The sequence below is a fragment of the Phodopus roborovskii genome, unplaced genomic scaffold (assembly GCF_943737965.1).
Source record: "Phodopus roborovskii unplaced genomic scaffold, PHOROB, whole genome shotgun sequence".
Classification (NCBI taxonomy): Eukaryota; Metazoa; Chordata; class Mammalia; order Rodentia; family Cricetidae; genus Phodopus; species Phodopus roborovskii.
In genome coordinates, this window is record NW_026126409.1 from 20692733 (window position 1) to 20713350 (window position 20618).

Here is a 20618-nt window from a genome sequence, read left to right on the forward strand (position 1 = left end):
GGTGTCACAGTGAGGAGAGGGACTGGCAGAATTGACAGGACACCAGGTAAGCCTCCCCCAGTCCTGCTCTGAGCCAGGTTCAGGGCCACACAGAAGCAGCATGCAGAGACGTGACACAGAGACCTTTCTGTCATTTGATGCAAACTACTGCATATTGAATTGTCCCTTTCTAATTTCCAGTCATTAGACATAAATGTTGCGAAAGAGATGCTCACCCCACTTTGCTCTAACTGTAGTCATTCCTGTTGCTAAAACAGAGCAGAAGGATTCATGGTCTTTGTAGTCAGGACGATTGTCTGAGAAAAGCAGCAGGGGTTTGGGGTGGCAGGGGAGTGAGAGAGACTCCTAGGTAGAGCCAGCCCTACTGTGGCAAAAGAAAAAGGGGAAAATGAGCAGTGGGAAAGGGGAGGGGGATGGGAAGAGGAGGGAGAGGGGAGGGGGGGAGGGGGAAGGGACAGGGAAGAGGAAAGAGAAGAGGGGAGAGGGGGAAGGGAGGAGAGGGAAGAGGGGGTTAGGGAGGAGGCGAATGCAAGAAACTGGAAGGGAAAAGAGAGAGAGAGAGAACCAGCACCTTCATAAGACTGCTGGCTCTGAAGGCTGTTCAGTGGTGACAAGACTGCAGGGCCACACCAGCAGGGGACAGTATGGGGTGGAAGTTCAGAGCTGATGACAGAAGTCTGGAGAACCCTTACAGCTCCTCTCTAAGGTGTTCGGAGAAGCTAATGGCTATTTCCACAAATATTTCTCTTTCTTTCTTTTCTTTTTTTTTTTTTTTTTTTTTTTTGTTTTGTTTTTCATGACAGGATTTCTCTGTGGCTTTGGAGACTGTCCTGAAACTAGCTGTTGTAGACCAGGCTGGTCTTGAACTCACAGAGAGCCTCCTGCCTCTGCTTCCCAAGTGCTGGGATTAAAGGCATGCACCACCACTGCCGGGCTCGACAAATATTTCAATGGACTCACATCTCACCGACCTCTATTTTCCACCTGTGTGGGACAGGGTTTCATGAGCCTGCCACATCCTGAGTTTGCGTCCTCCTAGGGCTCAACTTTCAGTTTTCTCCCATTTGTAATTCTGGGGCAAACTCATTTAGTCATTTAACTAACATATGCCTGTGAAGGGTGGAGTTGACAGGTAGAAAGATGTACATAGAAGATGGCCTTTGCTTATATAGGTACTTGTACTTTAGAGTTGTATGACAACCTGGAATGCAGGTGAATTCTTACTTCTAAAAAGGGTTTCATTTTTAATTCCTCCTGGTGCTGTGCACGAAACCCAGGCCCCGCCCTTGCCGGTCATGTACTCTATCCCCAGCTGCACTCCCAACAACCAGACATCCGCCTGGAGTCTGAATTCTTCCAGCCATGAGTCAGGGTTCTTTCAGCCATGGCCCCTGAACAGAAACAGGGCCCTGAGCCTAAGCGTGCTGCCCTCTGCTGCCACAGGAGGGAAGAAGTTGGTATGCAGGCATAAGGGAGGAAAGACTTTGCTTTTCTTTTTTGTGGGCTTTTAACATTTTAAAACTGGGTTTAAACTTCCCAGGCCTCCCACTTGGGGGCTTAAAGATGGAAATCCTGAGGCTGGAGAGTGGGCTCAGTGCTTAAGGGCAATTGTTACTCTTACAGAGGATCTGTGTTTGGTTGCCAGTTCCCACACGGTGACTCACAACCTTCCATAACACCAGATACAAGGATCCACTGGCCTCTTCTGACCTCCACAGGCATGTACACAGTATGCAAGCACGCACGCGCGCGCACACACACACACACACACACACACACACACACACACACACACACACACACACACACGGGTGGGGGGCAAACAAAACACATGCATAAAGTAAAAAGATCTAAAAATCCTTTTCAATTACAACCTAGTACACATATCCACATGCAACGCAATACAAATTGTGGACAGCAAGTACCCTGTTTGCTTGAACGCCAAGTGGTCACAGCTGCTCTTGTTTGCTTTTCATTTGTGGTCTCAAACACTGGGGGGGGGGGTTTGAGCTGCAGTCTGAAAGCTTTGGGAGTGAAGCCACCCAGTGGCCATCATCATATCTGCACTGAAGCCGATGCTGTATGTGAAACATTCTACACAGCTTTGGATGAAAGTAGGTTATTTTAAGGCTGGGCGTGGTGGTGCACGTCTTTAATCCCAGCACTAGGAAAGCAGAGGCAGAGGAAGGAAGCACTGTGAGAGTTCGAGGCCAGCCTTGTGTACACAGCAAGTTTCAGAACATCCAGGGCTGCTAAACAGAGAAACCCTGTCATGAAAATATAATAGTAATAATAAAGAGAGAAGAGGATGAAGGAAAAAAGATTGGTTACTTGAGAAAAATTAATGGGAAGGCTGGCTCTGCAGGTGAAGGTACTTGCTCCCAAGCCTAAGGATTTCAGCTTCATCCCCAAGACTTAACTTCTGAACATGCACAATGTCATGTCCTGCCTCATTCACACAAAGTTAAAAACAAACAAAATAGCAACAACAAAAACAGTCCCTGGGGAAACTCTAAATTTCATGCAAGACAAATGGAAATGCCAGCCATTTTCAATGAAAGGCACATTCCATATTGAGCATCACAGTAGGAGGCTGTCTGGGTGTTAAACCTTCATCAAAGTATTATGCCTCTGCCTGCATGCGTTGAAAGACTTAACTAGAAAAGAAATGAAGTGAAGCCCAAATAACTGGAATGCTGGGCAGAATTTGCTAACCACTGGCCCTGAGATAGCAGGATACCAAGAATTCACACTGCCCCTCCTTTCAGTGAGTCAGCAGGTGGTGAATAGGGTCCTTAGGAAACAAAGAGATAGCTGTATACTCATCTTAAGAACTCAATACATCTGGGGTGGGAAATGTAGCTTGGCCCTCCCTTCAGGGGCATCTCTCATGGAAACAGTGTCTGCTGGAATCATAGTAATGTTGGTACAGTTGGTTGGAATGACACTGGCTTCTTGACAGAGAACTGAGGTGAATATAACCCTACTTCTAGTACAAAACCAAGAAAGATCCAAGGTAAGTCAGCCTGGGGCTAGAGATTATGGTCAGTGTCTAAGACACCTGACTGCTTTCCCAGATGACCCGGGTTCAATTCCCAGCACCTAAGCAGTGACCTACAACCACCTGTAACCAGTCTGAGGCGATTCAACACTCTCTTCTGATTTCCAGGGGCACCAGGCACACATATGCTATACAGGCATGCATGGAGACAACACAGTCTTTCATAGTCACTGTGACACTATGATCAAGGTAACTATTATAAGAAGACATCTAATCAGAGGCTTGCCTAGAACTTCGGAGGTTTAGTCCATTACTATCAAGTATGGAGGCAGGCAGACAGGCACTGGAGCAGTAGCTGAGAGATACATCATGATCCAGAGGCAGAGAGAGAGAGAGAGAGAGAGAGAGAGAGAGAGACTCTGGTCTTGGCAGGGGCTTTTGAAGCATCAAAGCCCACCCCCAGTGACACACTTCCTCCAACAAGGCCACACATCCTTCCTAATCATTCTAATCCTTTCAAATAGTGCCCCTCTAATGACTAAGCATTCAAATAAATGAGCCTATGGTGGCTATTGTTACTGAAACCACTACACACCCATACACATAAGTAAAAATAAAAAAAGAAAAAGAAAGAAAGAAAAAGAACAGGGCCTCTAGTTTAGACTTGGATGTGGGTTTGGGATCTAAGGCCAGATTCTTCCCTTGCGACATAGGCTAGCAACCTCACCATTCTAAATCATGTGAGCCAAAGGCAACATGGACCCACTGGCTTTCAGCACATCTGCTGGATTCCAACACATCTCAATCAGGTTTTGTGACAACTTTAAAAGAGGCTATAATTCAACACTTAGGAGGTAGAGGCCAAGGTCACAGGTTCCAGGCCAGCCTCAAGAAAAAAAGAGGACTGTCTTGCCTCATAGGCAACACTTCTGTAAGGTAAACTTGTAAAGTCATACCTCCCTTCTAGTATTCTTCATCTAAATGAAGGCATTAGGGACCTAACCTGTTTCCCCAAGCAAAGCTAGAAGCTTCGCCTCAACCTTCCATGCCAAAGCTTTATACTAGGCAAAACTTGTCTTTGTTTGAGACAGTTTTTCTATGTAGCTCTGGATGCCCTGGAACTTTGTAGACCAGGCTGGCCTTTGAACTCACAGAGATCTACTTACCTCTGACTCCCGAGTGAGTGCTGGGGTTAAAGGCCTGTGCCACTATTGCCTGTCTACTTTGATTGTAATCAAGAGAGTCTTATCTTGGATAGTCTTTCATTTATCTCCCCAATAATGCTAAGAAATGAAGCTCTGCTGCAGGATGTCTTCTGCAGTCAGAACACACTGGTGGGAAGTACCCTGTCCTCCAAACCGGGACCATCACAGGCTGTAGAACCTTACAGTAAGCAAATAAGGAAGTGTCCTGTTTTTGTTTTTGTTTTGTTTTGATTTTTCGAGACATGGTTTCTCTGTATAACATCCCTGGCTGGCTTGGTACTAACCTAGAAAACACATTGAGCACCAGCTATTTTCTCCACAGCTCCAGCTCACCCGGGGTCCTTCAGCAAGGCGGAAAGCTTGGAGTAACTTGGCTCCTGAGGACTGGAAATGCCAGGCTGGACTAGTCTCTAAGTGACACTGAGGAGTACTCAGCAAAAATTCTGTTTGCACAGATGCTGTTATGGTGGTTTCCAAACTCCAGAGTCTGTCTTGTTTTCAATTACATGCCCAACGAAATGCATGAAGCCCCAGAAAGGGAGCGTAGGAAAATGTCATCTTTTCTAATTTTAGACAGAAATATGGATCCCACGAGAGGCTTCCATAAATACTCAAGGATGAAACGACTGACAACCAGGAAAACACACCCCAGATTTAACAGTGGTAAACAGTTTTTATTCAGGCAATGAAACATGGAAAAAATATATTAGTAATTATCATAATAATTCTTTTGTGTGAGTATAACTTTTACAAATATTTACCTGACATATAAAAAGGGAAATTACTATGTGTATAAAATCTATGAGGATGATTATTCCATACAACAGGAGTCAATGCAGTGTGTACCCCCCACCCACCCAGTGAGGGGGGTTCTCACACACTCAGGGCACCGGGGGACACAGTGGGAGCAGATGTGCAATGAACACTTGGCACATTAGTACAGTGGGTATCTACTGGCAAACAGACTCGCTAACAGCGATACTGGAAAGCTCACTGCCGCCTTGGGGACATCACAGAATGCCCGAATCCTGTCCCAAGGATTGCAAAGGCCGAAGTTGAGGCTGCAGGTATGACCTAGACACTGCCCTGTATCTGGATCGGACATGGTTCCAGAGTTCAGAAAATTTATATGAGTCAATTTGAAAATTATTCACAAATATAGTCCGTTACTTACGGGAAGAGGAAGCACTTTTGTTGAGCATATTCAGATACCACGAAAAGACCAAGCGATAGAGTGGCATCTTGACAGTTGGTACTGAAGACTTCATACAGGGAAGGGTCAGGCCATACCGCAGGCTCATGCTTGGCCTCTTCTGAGCAGTTAGAGCATCATACAAACTACCTAAGACCAGCATTGCAGCAGTGACTCCATATTGGAACTATAACCAGAATATATGTGTTTACATAAAGCTGAAACCATAGTACAGTTAGGAAGTCATCCCTCAGGAATCTTATTAGTCCAGACCTCACTGCATGCTGACAGGCAGAGAGGGGGCTGCATCTGCATGAAAACTGCCAGGAGTGCAGTATTTAGTGCCGGCAATGCCAAGTGCTCGCCTGTGCTGGGCACTGTGTTTTAGAGCACAACAGAGGAAGAAGTGCTCCTTCTGTAATTTGCTTCCCTCGACTATCCAATGGAACCCTGAAGAATTTAGTAGTAAAATGCTTTTTTGTTCCCCTGGCACTGGGGATGAAATCTAGGGACTTGAGCATGCTGAGCAAGTGTGTCACCAACTGAGCTACATCTCCAGCTTTGGCAAATTGTTTTTTTTTTTTTTTTTAAATAGAATCTGGAGGCCAGTCAAGCATTTTTGAACGTTAGTTTCCTTTAAATAACTTCCTTATTAAAACTTTTTTGAAAGATGATTTCTTAGACCTTTGGCTTGGTGTCATGGGATTCCCAGACTTTATCTGTTCTTTAGTAAGTAAATAATCTCCTACTCTGCAAAGTCTTCATAATATATACATCTTTAAATTCCTTGCCTGAATCATTTACTCTTTCAATACCTACATTCTCTCTTCCCAAGAGGAAGAAAAACCTGAGAGAGAGCTCCGAGGGTCACAGATTTACAAAGGACAACAGGAGGGCTGATTCCTAAAATCACCAACTGAAATGGAGATTAAGGAACTCCTGTAGGACGTGAGCTGCAGGAGGTTCTAACCGATTTCCCTTCAGCCAGCCCTGAACTTTGTCACAGTTCCCCATGCCTAGGAGCTGCAGAGCGGCCCTTTCTAGCCTGAGCTATCTTTGCTGGAAGGGAGGGCGTCTGTCTACTGTGGTTGATCTGGGACTGCCCAGAGGAGGAGCATCTGGACACAAGCAGAGTGCCCAGTCTGCCTGGGGAGAAAGGGGGCGCTGGCTGGAAAGTTTGGCTTGAACTATAATCCTATCAACAGGGATCTCCCGCCAGAGCAGAGCCCCTCACGGTGTACTTCCTAATTTGGTCTGGTTCTGAGGATGCCTGAATCCACACTAGAGCACCAAGCACAGAGCATGCAGAATTTAGGGAAGTTACCAGTCTCCAAAGAAAGGAATCACACTGTGAACTGGTCTGGGATACTGCCAGGGGTGGGGAGTGGGGGATGTTGGGGGGCTGGTGTCTACACTTTGACAAAATAGAACTAAAGAAATGGGTCTGTGCCAAGAGTCTCAACAAGACCACCTAATGTTCCCAAACCACTTTCCATTTCCCTTGGGTTTTAGGTTGTTTTGTTCTTTATTTTCACAATGCTTGGGATTGACACCAATGCCTTGTACATGGTGAGTAAGCACTCACTAGGAGCATTACTACTGAGTCGCACCTCCAGCTCTTAGGACTTTGAAGACAGGGTCTCACTGTATAGCCCAGTCAGGCCTGACTTTTGGTCCCTGCCTCTGCCTCCAGGATGACTGGTGTGTGCCACCATGGCTGGTCCCCCTTTTAACTGTATAACAAACAAGTATTTGGCCCCTAGCATGTGTTAAAGGAAACTTTATATTTTGACTCTCTAGAGTGCTAGGAGCTTTTTAGGGCTCATTTTAATTAAAAGACAAATAAATACTTAACTCTGCCTATTGCATTTTCTTAATTTGCCAGCTGTGCAAGCTACATTTTTATCCTTGTTGGAGAGCATCCATAAGCTAGAAGTTGTGGACACTTCCTGGCAATGGTGATGACTAAGAGGCCACTGGCAAACATCGCTTAAAGGACTTATTTCATGTCCTTGGTACATGTGTACAGCAACTTCCTTTTGCAGGGCTTCTTTTTCAAGGGGTCTCTTCCCCCAGTGAGGCAGGGAAGGACGGTCACCACGCATGCCTCTTCTATGCTTTGTAACATAGAGCATAGGATGCTTTAAAAATATACAAGCTTAAAAGATGACTGGGGCCAGAGATGTAGCTCCACAGTGAAGGACCTGCCTAGCATGTCCAAGACCCTGGGTATAAGTCCCAGTACTACCCCCCCCAAAAAAAAAGGACTGTAGTTTTATGATGGGGCCCACTCTAAGCCTTTCATACTGAAGTCAATACAAAACACACACATGGATACCACCATGATACTGTAGCAGAAACATCTGCAGTGTTTCTTAAAATGCAAAATTAACTTCCCTTGTGGAAGAGCGCTAAGCTGATGCTGGTTATGTCCCCTGAAGACACTTGAACCTGACAGTATGTCTACAGCTACAACTTTCACGTTAAGCCACTGTGACTAAATTCAGAGTCCAAATGATTGTCAAGCCATTTCTCCAACCACAGATAACTGTTTGTGTTTTTGTACAAAGTCTTAAGACAGTAGGCCTCAAAATACAGCCTAACCTAAGCACCAATTATAATAAATGCATATTGACAAAATGTGATTTCTAGCTTGAAAAGACATTACTCACTGCCTGGAGCTAAAGCTTGTGCCACTTGGCGACACGCAGCTAAAGGAACGCTGTTGCTAAGATCTACAGAGTTTCTCTATGAGGCACAATCCATTTCTGAAGATGGGGCATGCAATATTTTTACAAGGAGGAAAACACGTGTGTACTCAATACTGCATAATTACCATGATGACTCAGGGTAGAAAAGTAAGGCCAAAATGCATTAAAACTTGAATGAAGCTGGGCGGTGGTGGCACACGCCTTTAGTCCCAGCACTCGGGAGGCAGAGGCAGGAGGATCTCTGTGAGTTCAAGGCCAGCCTGGTCTACAGAGTGAGTTCCATGACAGGCTCCAAAGCTACAGAGAAACCCTGTCTCTTAAAACCAAAAAACAAACAAACAAAAACTTGAATTAATTTGGTGTTGCCGATCAAATGGGAAGGAATTTACTGGCATCAACATGGGGGATTTCTACTTGGGGGTTAATGTCGCCCAGTATGAGTTCACAGAATTTCATTTTGTCTGTGTGGACCTTCTTTGTCCCTGCACCGCCCTCCCCAGCAATCATGCTGACATATGGGGGATGAGTCACATGACTGCTTACTGCCTGTTTTGTTCAAAACATGTGTTGTTGTTTTTAAGTCTCTGAAGTGTGCCGTGCTTGTAAACACAGAAAACCACAGTCCTTCACCCTCTAACTGGTCCTTAGGCACCCTGTATGTTTTAACAAGATCAGCTGACCCTTTCCCAAGTCCCTTTTGGGTGTATTTGAAATAGACAACAGCTAATTTCCTTTGAGACTAACTGCCCCCAGGCGACACATCCATCAAATACCAGCTCCGAGGGAGGCCCACACTGCTGTCAGAGGAGATGGCAAAGGCTACTTTCAGTACAAGCACAAAGGGCCACAAGGGCCCAAATACTGGGGCACCAGACAGCACTGCCAAGGCTTTCTTGAACATCAAACCTACATCCCTGACCTCCCTATCCCCAATCTCCCCACCCTGACTCAAGTTCTAGTTTGGTTGTGTGATTTCTGAGAAAATGTCTATTTTGTCTAGTGCTGTGCTGTCTGTCCTTAAGCTCTGTTTGAGTGGTTTTCCGCCCAGGCCTCCAGATAGCTAAGACAGCTAAGATGTTACCATGTGTCCTTCCACTCACCCCTTTTCTGAAACATGAGCTCATGTAGTCCAGGCTGAGGATGACCCTGAGCTTCTGATCCTCCTGCCTCCACTTCTGGAGTTTTGGGATTACAGGCGTGCCCTACAATATCCAGTTTTTGTAATTCTGGGGATCAAGCCCAGGGCTTTGTGTATAGGAAACACGCTAGCAAAGAGCTATAATGTCAACCCCTACAAAGTCTGACACTAGCTTTTAGACCTAGGGTTCTGTTTCCAAAGAAGATCTACATTGATTTACCTAACTATGCTCCTTCCTGGGAATTCTTATCTGAATTCCCCCGGGGGCAGGGGGGAGCAGCATGTATAGATAGATGTGCATGCATGAGTAAAAGTCTGTAAATAAAAGGGAACTCGGAGTCTCACTGATAAGCTGTTAGGAGCAATAGGCCAAACTGTCTCCTTTGATAAACTGTTGATATTGAAATTTAAAAGATTAACCGGGTCATAAAAATATCAAATATGTGCTGGGAAGATGATCCCATACAGTTGCCACAAAACTAGAAATTTCACAGAGTTGGGAGAAGTAAAGTTAACAGCAAGATGAACTGAAGATGGAGAAGCACATACCGGACCTGGCGGCCCAGCCTGGACCGATGCAGCCCAGCAGGGCTGGGCTGTCGCATCACTCCTTTCCCGCCGGCCAGGCTCCAGCTGCGGCAGGAAGGGGGACAGGCAGCAGCAGGCATGTGCTTTTGTAAAAGTTCTTTTTCTCTGCAAAGGGGGGATTATTTCTGGATAAGGCAAGATATCTGTGGTCAGGACACAAGCAGCCAGACTCAGACCTGCACAGCTCACAGGAGGAACCTCAGTCAGTCTTTCCCAGCTTTGCGATCAGCTCGTCACAGATTTTTGTCAGTTCTTCAATTTCCTGATTCTGAAAGATAGAGGATATGCAGGCTGCTTTGTGCTCTGAGAGAAAGGCCAGTGGCTAGACTATTCCTAGACATCCTAGCGCAACTCCGCACTTCCCTGCACCGCAGTCTTGGGAGGCAGAAGGACAAATGCCTCCTCCTTTCTACCCATCAAAATGTGCTCGCACACAGTATGGCACTGAACTGAGCTGTTGATGCCGGGCCCCTGAGCCTTAGCTCACTTGCTAAAACACAAGGCCACGGATCTCACTTCACCTACCATCAGCTTCAGGGACGGGGATTCCAGGGTCTGAATGAGTCAGGGCCACCAGACACAAGCTGTAAGTCAAAGGGTGTCACTGCATGACTGCACACGTGGTGACACAGGAGGTTAAACAGTGAAGAAGGGAAGGGCTGAACCCGCTGAGCAGCGAGGACTGCTGAGCAGTGAGGACAGTAGGCGGCATGGAGACCGAGCATTAAGGCGTTCTCTCTCCTGACAGCCGGAAGGATCAGCAAGAGGGGCTGGAGCAGCTGCCCTTCCAACTCACCCAGAGGTATATGCAACCCCAAGGGGGCAAGTGTTGACAAATACCCCAAGGAAGTGATCTGTAGAATGGAAAAGCATCCTGAGATGCAGGGTTAGGATCAAGCGTGCACCACCAAGCCCAGTCAGGCAGGTGTGAGAGGCAGGTGTGAGAGACAGGCGTGAGAGAGGGGTAGGAGTGGTAGAGGGGCAGGTGCGAGAACGAGGCTGGCCTGAGAGGCAGGCATCAGACTGAACCCTCAGCACCTGACTCAATAAAACACTCCAACTCAGCTCCGGCAAGAGCTCTCTGCCCTCTTGTGCTGACTTCCAAATGAGATTGCCTTAGTTACCTCAGCACCTTGTCTTTATGCTTCACTGGCTTGTCCAATGGCAAGCACCCAGTCTCGAACCTGGTGGTGACACTGTCTGTATGGCAGCATCTCAGCATCCATTATGTTGGGGCTGATTTGGGCTATCCTGTCCATTATAGGATGCTTGGCAGCATCTCTGGCCTTTACCCACTTCAGGGCTACTAGCATCTCCCAATCACAACAGTCAAGTCAGTCTCCAGACATGGCCTAGTGTCCCTGGAGGGCACATCTGCTCTGAAATAAATCTTTAGGTCTATAGCAATGAAGGGAAGATGTACTGCACAAGAAGAGGGGGTAAATGGCAGCCTTGTGACCCTAAGTGTCCAAGCCTCTGAACTCCAATTAAAACACAACTCCCCCCCCCCCTTGGACCCTGCCTGTGGCTGATGGCTACCCTTAGCCTTGGTTAATATGATGTATGTCCTCTGAACCCGTTCATAAAGAAGCTGGCCTGGAGTGTCTGTGTAAAAAGGGCAAGGTCACTTTCCTCCAGGTCCATGACAAGCTAAGTACACCAGGGACTGACATGAGCCACAGAGGAGGAGAGCAGCCCAATGTCTCTGTATCTAGCAGAAGCCCTCCGTGACGTACCTTCTGCTGAAGGGCCCTTTCTAGAGACTCCACCTTCATCTGCTCTTTCCGGAGTCCAGCGTGGAGAGCAGCACTCTCAGCCTTCGCCTTTGAGCGAACCTGAGCAATCTCTTCGTTGGCTCTGTGATGGAGTGTTGGGTTTGTTTGCAGAAAAAATAAGTACATGGTTAGCCACAAGGAACAGACAGACTCAGGGCACTGACTACTGATTTCCACAAAACCCAGAGTTGAAATAACTGAGAAAAAAACAAAAACAAAACAAAAAAAAAAAAACCAAACAAACAAGAAACGATAACTCAGAAAGTGTAAGCACACTTCCATGGTACATCCTGAGCAGAATCAAACTGCAATATCCTTCAAATGTGGTGATATATTATTTATGATTTATTAAAGCTTGCCTGAGGGGTCAGAAAGCAAAGCTAGCCACAAGCACAGAGGTCAGATAACAGTGATACACACCTTTAATCTTAGCAGCCATACTAGCAAACCATAGAGGGGTGGTGGCACATGCCCTTAATCCCAGGACTCGGAAGACACAGGCATACAGATCTGTTAGTTCAAGGCCACACAAAACTGATCCAGTCCTAAAGAGAAACAGCTCACACAAAGGTGATCTCAGCACTTGGGATCATGAGCCTTTAATCCCAGGATTTGAGAGGTATAAAAGAAGAACTAAAGGGCCCCATGTGAGATTTATTCTCTAGCTACTTTGAGGACAAGACAACCCTTTCAGCCTGAGGTAGAGGTAAGAGCTAGTGGCCAGCTACATTGCTTTTCTGATCTTCAGCTTGAAATTTGAACCCCAGTATCTATCTTTGGGTTTTTATTTTTAGTAATATTCAAAAGTTGTATGACTTATTATTATTATTATTATTATTATTATTTTAAACAATGCTAACTTTTAAAGGATCTCGTACAAGGGTGGGCTGGATTACTCTGCACATGATCACTCAGCAAATGTCCTCTTCCACTTAAATGGTGTATAAAGGCAGCTCTATATTCAAGCATTTGCGTCATTCTAACTTTTTTATTAGACTGTCCTTGCTGACCAGCTCTCATATGTAGTATTTCCTGGTTTTCTTTTCCACTGTCAACACTGCTGACCTAAACACAGAGTACAGGTACTGATGTCTATGAGTTACAGCCCTCCGGGGTGTCTTCATCAATGAGATGCAAGGAAAGACATCATGCCACTTAATAAACATCCATTTAATTGATAAAAGATTAAAACTAAAACCTCACCAGCAACAAAAGACATGCAAATTAAAACAATAAGCTTTTTGTGTGGGGGACTGAAGCCAGGCTCTTGTGCATGCTAAGTGGGTATTCATGGTCAAACAGTACAGTTTATGGTTTTGGCCTAAGAAGGCAAAGAAAGACAGGATCACATGCCATGGGAAAGATGGGGTCATGGCGTGGGAATGAGGAAAGCAAATATACACGCCTCATGACACAGCAATTCCATCTTTAGCTAACCTCACAGAAATACTCTGTTAATGTAGGCATTTTCAATAGGGAGAGTGTGAACCAACTCAAACGTTCATCAGTAAAGAGTGTTATGGCACTGGAGAGCTGGCTCAATGCTTAAGAGCCCTGGCTGTTCTGGCAGAGGACCCAGCTTCCATTCCCGGTACCCACATGGTGGCTCTCAACCAGCAGACACCTAATAAAGGAATTAGACTGAGCTATGAGTTCTGACTTGGTAAATGGCTCTAATATGCTACTAAGTTAAAAAGGGAAATCTGTAGGCTATTTTGAGATAATATATATCAAAAGGGCACAAAAACAACATAAGGACATGCAACAAATCCTTAGTGAGAGGCCATAAAAGAGTAGGAAGGAGAGAAACTCCCATGGTTACAGATGGGAATACAGATCACAAAACACATACTACACTATATTGCTTTGTAGTTAAAAACCGAGGATGGGAGATGACCATGGTGGCACATGCCCCTTAGTCCTAGCAGAGGCAGAGACAGGTGGATCTCTGTGAGTTTGAGATCACTTGGTCTATAGATCGAGTTCCAGGACAGTCAAGGATACACAATGAGATTTCATCCCACCTCCTCCCGCAACAGGGTTTCTTGTATTGTTTTGGTGACTGTCCTGGAAATTGCTCTATAGACCAGGTTGGTCTCGAGCTCAGAGATCTGCCTGCCTCTCCCTCCAAAGTGCTGGGATTAAAGGCATGCACCACCAATGCCCGGTTCATCTTTTAAAAAGAGGGAGGGAGGGAAATACCTGTCCCTGGGGGGTAATTCTAAAATGTGTTATTGGACTTCAGGACTGCGGGGAAAGAAAAGAAGGAAGCCATGCAAGCACGAGAAGGGAAAACTGGAAATATTCTACCTACAATGGAGAAGACTTTTAACACTGTGACAGGGGATTCAGGAACCTCAAATGGAGTGACTGACACTCTTACCACAGTCAAAGATTTTTTTGTTTTCTTTTCTTTTCTTTTCTTTCTTTCTTTCTTTCTTTTTTTTTTTTTTTTTTTTTTTTTTTTTTTTTTCCTGAGTAGGGCATGGTGGCATAAGCCATGAAGTCTAGAACTTGGCTGAGGCAACTTCAAGGTCAGACTGAACTATACAGGAAGACCCTGACATATTTCTGTACATCAGAACACACTACAAAGCTTCATGATAGGATCTCTGTCCAGCATGTGCCAAGTCTGGGTTCAATCCCAGCACCTAACAAACAAACACAGAAAGGAAACCCTGCCCGCCCCATAAACAGGGCCAGCACACACACACACACACACACACACACACACACACACACACACACACACACACAATAGTAAGCTCAGAAAATGAATCACAACTACAGTGAGAGCTAGTGCCCCTAGTATATGACACATGTTAAGTTACAAAGGAAAAGGCGAAGAACAGTCAGTCATAATAAGGTGTTTAAGTGGATAATTGTTGAAATACACTTAATTTTACCAAGGTAAATATAAGATAAATAAAACTACTCTGAATGTGTATAATGCTATGAATATAGTAAATGCTGTGTTTCTTGCCAAACCCCACAAAAAGCTAACACTTTGGCCTATTACATTTGAAGATAAACTAAAAGTGGAGCTATTGGCAGGGAAAACACACTACCGTAGGTCGTCGAGGGGATAAGTTGATGTATGCCTAATGAGGACAATTGGACAGTGCGTATGATTATTATATGTCTGCTGGTCTCCAACTCCTCGCCTTTTATCATGAAGGCACTAAAGGGCAGTCACTACAGAACTTCTGCACCACAAGACTTTAATAACCACAATGTCCAGCAAGAGGGGCTGCCTAAATGGAGACCTTCTCAACTGTGAAATGCCAGGGAGAAGGTCCTTGTGGGCATGGAAAGATAAACCATGGGGGTCAGCATGTATGTCTGAGGAAAAACACAGAATACCAACACTAATGAGCTAAAAGTTAAGAGGTGACAGAGGGATATTGTGTGTACACTAAACACCTTTTTTTTTTTTTTAATATTCACAAATGTTTTAACCATGCAGAGAAATAAAATCACACACACCCAGGCATGTACTCTGAAGCTGCAAGCAAGAATGCAGATACGAAAAGGTGCGATGTGTTACTTTGTAGATAAAAAAGCAAACAAGAAAGCAGATAGCAAAAGGTATTAAGTATGTTACTTCATAGACAAAATAGTGTCTGCCTCCACCTGCAACAGTAACCAAGCGCACAGCACATTTACAAGCTCTTACTTGTCCAGCTTTTCCTCAGCATGAATCTTCAGGGCCTGGTATCGCTGCTCTTCTTGCTTGACTCTAGCTAAGTAATCCTGAGCACATTTTTTCAAGGCTTCTTCATTCTATTCCAAAGTGAAAATCCAAAACAAATGTGTATGTCTCTTTGTATCTCTTGCACAAAGGTTGGTTTTTATTGCTGCTGTTGTTTTTTGTTTTGTTTTATATAGGTAAACCTGCTCAAATGAGATGAGTTTAATTCATAGTCCATGGCAACATCAACTGGCTTGTGCAAACCCCACTAAAGAAAGCCTGTAGAGTTTCTCCGTGTCCTAATTTGCAGCACTAGACAGGGCTTCAACTTCCTAATGCAGCTTCTTTCTCAAGCCCTGTATTAGATAATTGGCCAGTGCCATCTTATTAATTTATTTTTAGTATTTAGTTTTCTAAGACAGGTCTCACTTTACAGCCTAGACTGGGTTAGGTTTCGAAATTCTTCTGCCTCACATTCCTTCAGATTAAGATTATAAAACACTTCATGTACAAAAGGCCCTGTGTTAGACCTACCAAGAAAAAGAATTCCATGATACCTCTGATGGTACACAACTGAATGATTGATCCCACTCATTTCTTCTAGACTACTAGCTTGGACTTTGTTCAGTGAACTACGATCTCTTGTACTCTGACATTAGCAGAAGGCCAATGACCAAGAGGCCAGCAAGGCTTAGTCTCCCACACAAGGCTGCCCACCACTGATAGGAGTGATTACAGGAAACCACACCACCACCCAGGAGACAGAGGCAGAAGGACACCCTACCTTCTTGAACCCTTCTAGCACGCCTTTCAGGTTTTCATATCTCCTGAAGAGATCAGAAAGGGACCTTTCCACAGAGTTGAGGTCAGCCAGGGCCTGCTCTTTCTCCATCGTCAGCTGCTGGAAACTCTTCTGAGAGGTCATGCTGGTCCTCTGCTCGTCTTCTGAGAACCACAAGTCAAAGGGGACAAAGTGAAGGCCAACTCCGGATGAGCCAAACAATGTTAGAACTCATATTCTAGTGGGTGGACACACAGTGACAAGTGTTCCCTGAGGTGGGGACAGAGCCGGTGGTCACAGACTGGCCTGCCTCTCAGGAGAGACTGGAGCAGGTGCCCAGCAGGGACTGGGGATGGGAGCCACATAGAGCAGACAGCCAGGGCCAAGGCTAGGCTGGAAAGGCAGTTGGTGGTGTGGACAGTAGAGAAACCTTTTCAGAATAGATTCATGTCAGAGTCAAGCCTTAGAATGGTAACTAAAGGGGGCTGTAAGTTCAACACAGACGATTGTCACTGTTACTCTGTAAGCGGTCTCTGTGCTGGGTCTGATGGAAGGAATCAGAACTTGCAGTGAGAACACATTCCATCAGATGAAGGACTCATCAAGTGCACAGGCACATACCTGCCATGCCAGGACTGGGACACTGAGCTAAAAAACACTGAGTTCCAAGCCAGCCTGGGCTATACAGTGAGTTCAAGGCTGCCCTAGGGTGTGTCTCTGAAGGGCATTATCTTGCCTTTCCTCCATTCTTGCTTGGTCACATACTGTCACCAACACAATGTTCTGTCCAAGCGTGCGGGACCCAGGGACTATAGACTGAACTCTCTAAAATCACAAATAAGCCCTTCCTCTGCCATTTACAGTCACGTTTTGGTCACAGGGGTGAGAAAATATATAGAAACAAGGTATGAGAACAAACAGAATCAGTACCTATAGAGAGCCCAGGCCAGTGAATACTGTATTAAATGACGTAAGCCAGACACGGAAGACAAATACTACATGAGCTGGAGATGAACAGAGGAAGGCTGGGTAATGAGTACCAGAATGCAAGTTCTAGTGTTCTATAATATAGTAGGATGACTTTCACCTACAAGAATTTGGTATATACTTTATAAAGAATTAGAAACTACATAGGAATTTGAATGTTCCCCAAGAAATGATAAATGTGTGTGTGTGTGTGTTTTCTTTTTTAAGACAGGTCTCTCTATGTACTCCTGGCTGGCCTGGAACTTGCTATGTAGACCAGACTGGCCTTGAACTCACAGAGATCTGCCTGCCTCTGCCTCCTGGGAGTGGAGAATACTATGCACCTAGCCTGAAGTGACAAATGTTTATGGAAATAGAAATGCTAGCTATAATAGCTTAATCATTGGCCACTGTATTCATGTATAATATGCATAATTACGATATGTCACTTTTAAAAAACCAGAGAAGGTCTGGAAAGTGTGTATTGCTTTTGTGGAGTACCCAGGTTCAGTTCTTACTACCTACATTAGGCAACCCATAACCACCTCTAACTCCAGTTCCAGATGATCTGAAATCCTCTTGTGGTATCCATGGGCACCTGCAGCACATAAACTCATGAAGGTGTAGGTGCTCTGCACGCGTGCACGCGTGCACGCGTGCGCGCGCACACACACACGTAAACACACACGCACATGCACACACAAAAATCAATTTAGCTTTAAAAATAAATGAATAAGGCTTCAGAAAGCTAGCTATCTCCTTCAGGAATGATGTAATGACCAAGTGGGAAGGCACCATGGGGAATGTGCCCTTTCAGACACAGAATCTGCCAGAGCCTTGGCTTTGACTCCACAGATTTCAAAACTGGAAAAACAAGTGTTTGTCTGTTGTTATGACAATCTGAATAGGCTCAGATAGGTCCTATGGCCCACGCTCAAAAAAACAAAACAAAACAAACAAGAAAACCTTTCTCCTTACCAATCATTTGGGCAATGGTCTTTTCATATTCAGCCACAATTTTCCTAAAAAGAAAAAAAAAGTAATTTATAAAACTTGTTTTGCTATCAGAAGCAATGGAAGTCATAGAAATACTACCTGAAACGAATTCATGAACATATAGTAACACATATATAAACCACGTCTTTACTCTGCCTCCCTTCTTTGTTTTTTCTTATAGATATAAGGCTTACTAGAGGTCTGAAGGGTTAAATGTTCTTAGCAGAAGATAAAAAGGAAGAAAGGCAATGGGAAGAAACAGGCTTACGTCCTGGGTGCCAGGACAGAGCCCTAGTCTCGCACAAGCTAAGTATGTGCTCTACCACTGGGCTGTACCCTGAACACCAGAAGCTTTTGACAACTTGTATTGAAGAAGCTGTCCTGGTCATTTCTTACTGTCAGCTTGATACAACCAGAGTTACCTGGCATGAGAGAGACTCAACTGAAGAAGTGTCCTGATCACACTGGCCCCGTGCCCTCTTCAGTGACTCTCCTGACTGACGGCACCCGTCATCCCTCAGCAGGAAGTCTGGTTCTATAAAAAAGCTAGTTGAGCAAGTCAGTAAGGGGCATCCCTCCATGGTTCCTGCCTCAGTTCCTGCCCTCACTCTACCTTGACGATGACCATGGCCTGCAAGTATAAACTGAAACCCTTCCCTCTCCCAAGCTGCTTTCAGCCATGGTGTTTTTCACAGCAACAGAAAGCCAGCTAGGACATATGCCTTTTAGTGTTTCATTTTCCCATTTAAACATTGTGAGACAATCTGTTTAAATTAAAGGCGCTGTTCGGAGCTTCTCTGAGATCCACTCTGACTTCAGTCTTTCCAGGCTTATCTACCTTCCTAAGCATCGTTCTCCTCTGATTCGGCTACAAGTTTTATCTTGTGTCCTTCTCCACAAGTATTTCACTTATTTGGAGATCCTGAAGACCATGCCCTTGAGCTGGCCTTTCACTCAGTGAAGTGTGGTTAGTCTGAACTGCCCAGTGCCTGGAGATCTTCCCTTACTGGTGTGTCCACCAAGCTGGTGTCTGCATCCGAGGTCCTTATGGTGGCTACTGTAAGCTCACTAATGGTGGGGCTGTTCCAAGCCCAGCACTGGGCCTTGAACCAGGAAATCCTCCCATACCAAATAATATGGGAGGACAAATTACAGTCGTCATGTTTAAAATATCTGGTCAGCACTCCAATGCTCGCTGGTGAGGTTCATGCTTTCTTTCTTTGAGGTTATCTTCAGTAACGTAATGACTCAAATTTCTAGACTGGACAAGAAAAAGAAAAGGAGATTTCTTTGGGAGTGGGGGAGGGGCACAAATCTCTGGGATAAAAGTGTAGCTGACTGCCATGAACTTGTTATGGGCCCCAGGCTGGCCTCAAACCTGTGGCTGTTCTCGTGCTCCAGTCTCTATACAGGTGCTGGGATTACAGGAAGTTGAAAGCCCTCACCATCACTACCACCATGGCTAAAGACTTTTATTCAAAGCCCACTAAATTTGCTTTTACTAATTTCAATACCTCCATCATTGAATATATCAATAAATTTTATTACTTTTTATTGTTTGTTTGTTTGTTTTTTGTTTTTGGAGACAGAGTTTCTCTGTATTGTTTTGGAGCCTGTCCTAGAACTTGCTCTGTAGACCAGGCTGACCTCGAACTCAGAGTGCCTCTGCCTCCTGAGTGCTGAGATTAAAGGTGCAAATGGGTATTTTTAAATAGATTTCTGTCATTCTTTTTAAAAGGCAAGAATTATATGAGTTCTGGTTGCACGTGGTATTGTAAATAGCCCACAGAAGCTAAGGCATTTGAAAAAATAACTAGTCACTACTAGCTCTGACTTCTTTCCTTCCTTTTTTAAGACAGTACCTTCCTATGTCACCCTGGCTATCCTAGAACTTGGTAAGTAGGCCAGGCTGGCCTCAAACTCAGACATCACCTAGCTCTGCCTTGATCTCTAGAGTGCTAGGACTAAAGGTGAGCACCGCCATGCCCAGACGGTCAGACGGTACTGACTTCTTAATCTCAGATTGCTCAAAGTCCTCACATTGTCAGCCATTGCTTTTGTGACAAGAACACACTGCTGACTAAACCAGCAAAGTACAAAGGCAGCAGCCAAGCCCACCCCAGTGCCGGTCTAACCTCATCTCCAAGACTTCCTCTCGGGTCTCTTCGTATTTCTTCTTCCATTCATTTGCTTCAATCTCTTTAGTGATTATCTAGATTATAACAGAGCTTTGTTTTACTTCATCTATCTATTGGAAACTGAAAAATAATGCATGACCAAGTCTGACACAAGATATTCGACTAACATTTAGGAATATAGTACATCTCACTGCTGTTATATAACGTTCATAAACATCTGGGAAAGTACATTGTCAACTGCACAGGGTGCTGTGACACAGCCACCACCAAGTGAGGGGACAGGACAGCACCCTCACATTTAAGCCATACTTGCAACTCCTCTACATTTTTGTGTCTTTATTTTGAGAGACAATGTATCCACGTTCAGTTTTGAACTTGTGATCCTCCTGCCTTAGCCAACCACGTGCTGGGATTAGTGCATCACCACACTGGGAAA

General features: G+C 45.0%; 1 protein-coding gene across 1 annotated transcript in view; it reads right to left on the reverse strand.

The window, feature by feature from the left end:
- Positions 1-4859: 4859 nt before the first annotated feature.
- The window catches only part of Tacc1 (transforming acidic coiled-coil containing protein 1), a 51379-nt gene continuing 35620 nt past the window's right edge, over positions 4860-20618 (reverse strand). Inside the window, 6 exon segments of the mRNA XM_051182174.1 lie at positions 4860-10103; positions 11572-11692; positions 15287-15393; positions 16086-16246; positions 18027-18070; positions 20180-20256. Of these exon segments, the coding sequence (XP_051038131.1) occupies positions 10035-10103; positions 11572-11692; positions 15287-15393; positions 16086-16246; positions 18027-18070; positions 20180-20256 (579 nt within the window). The 3' untranslated portion in view covers positions 4860-10034.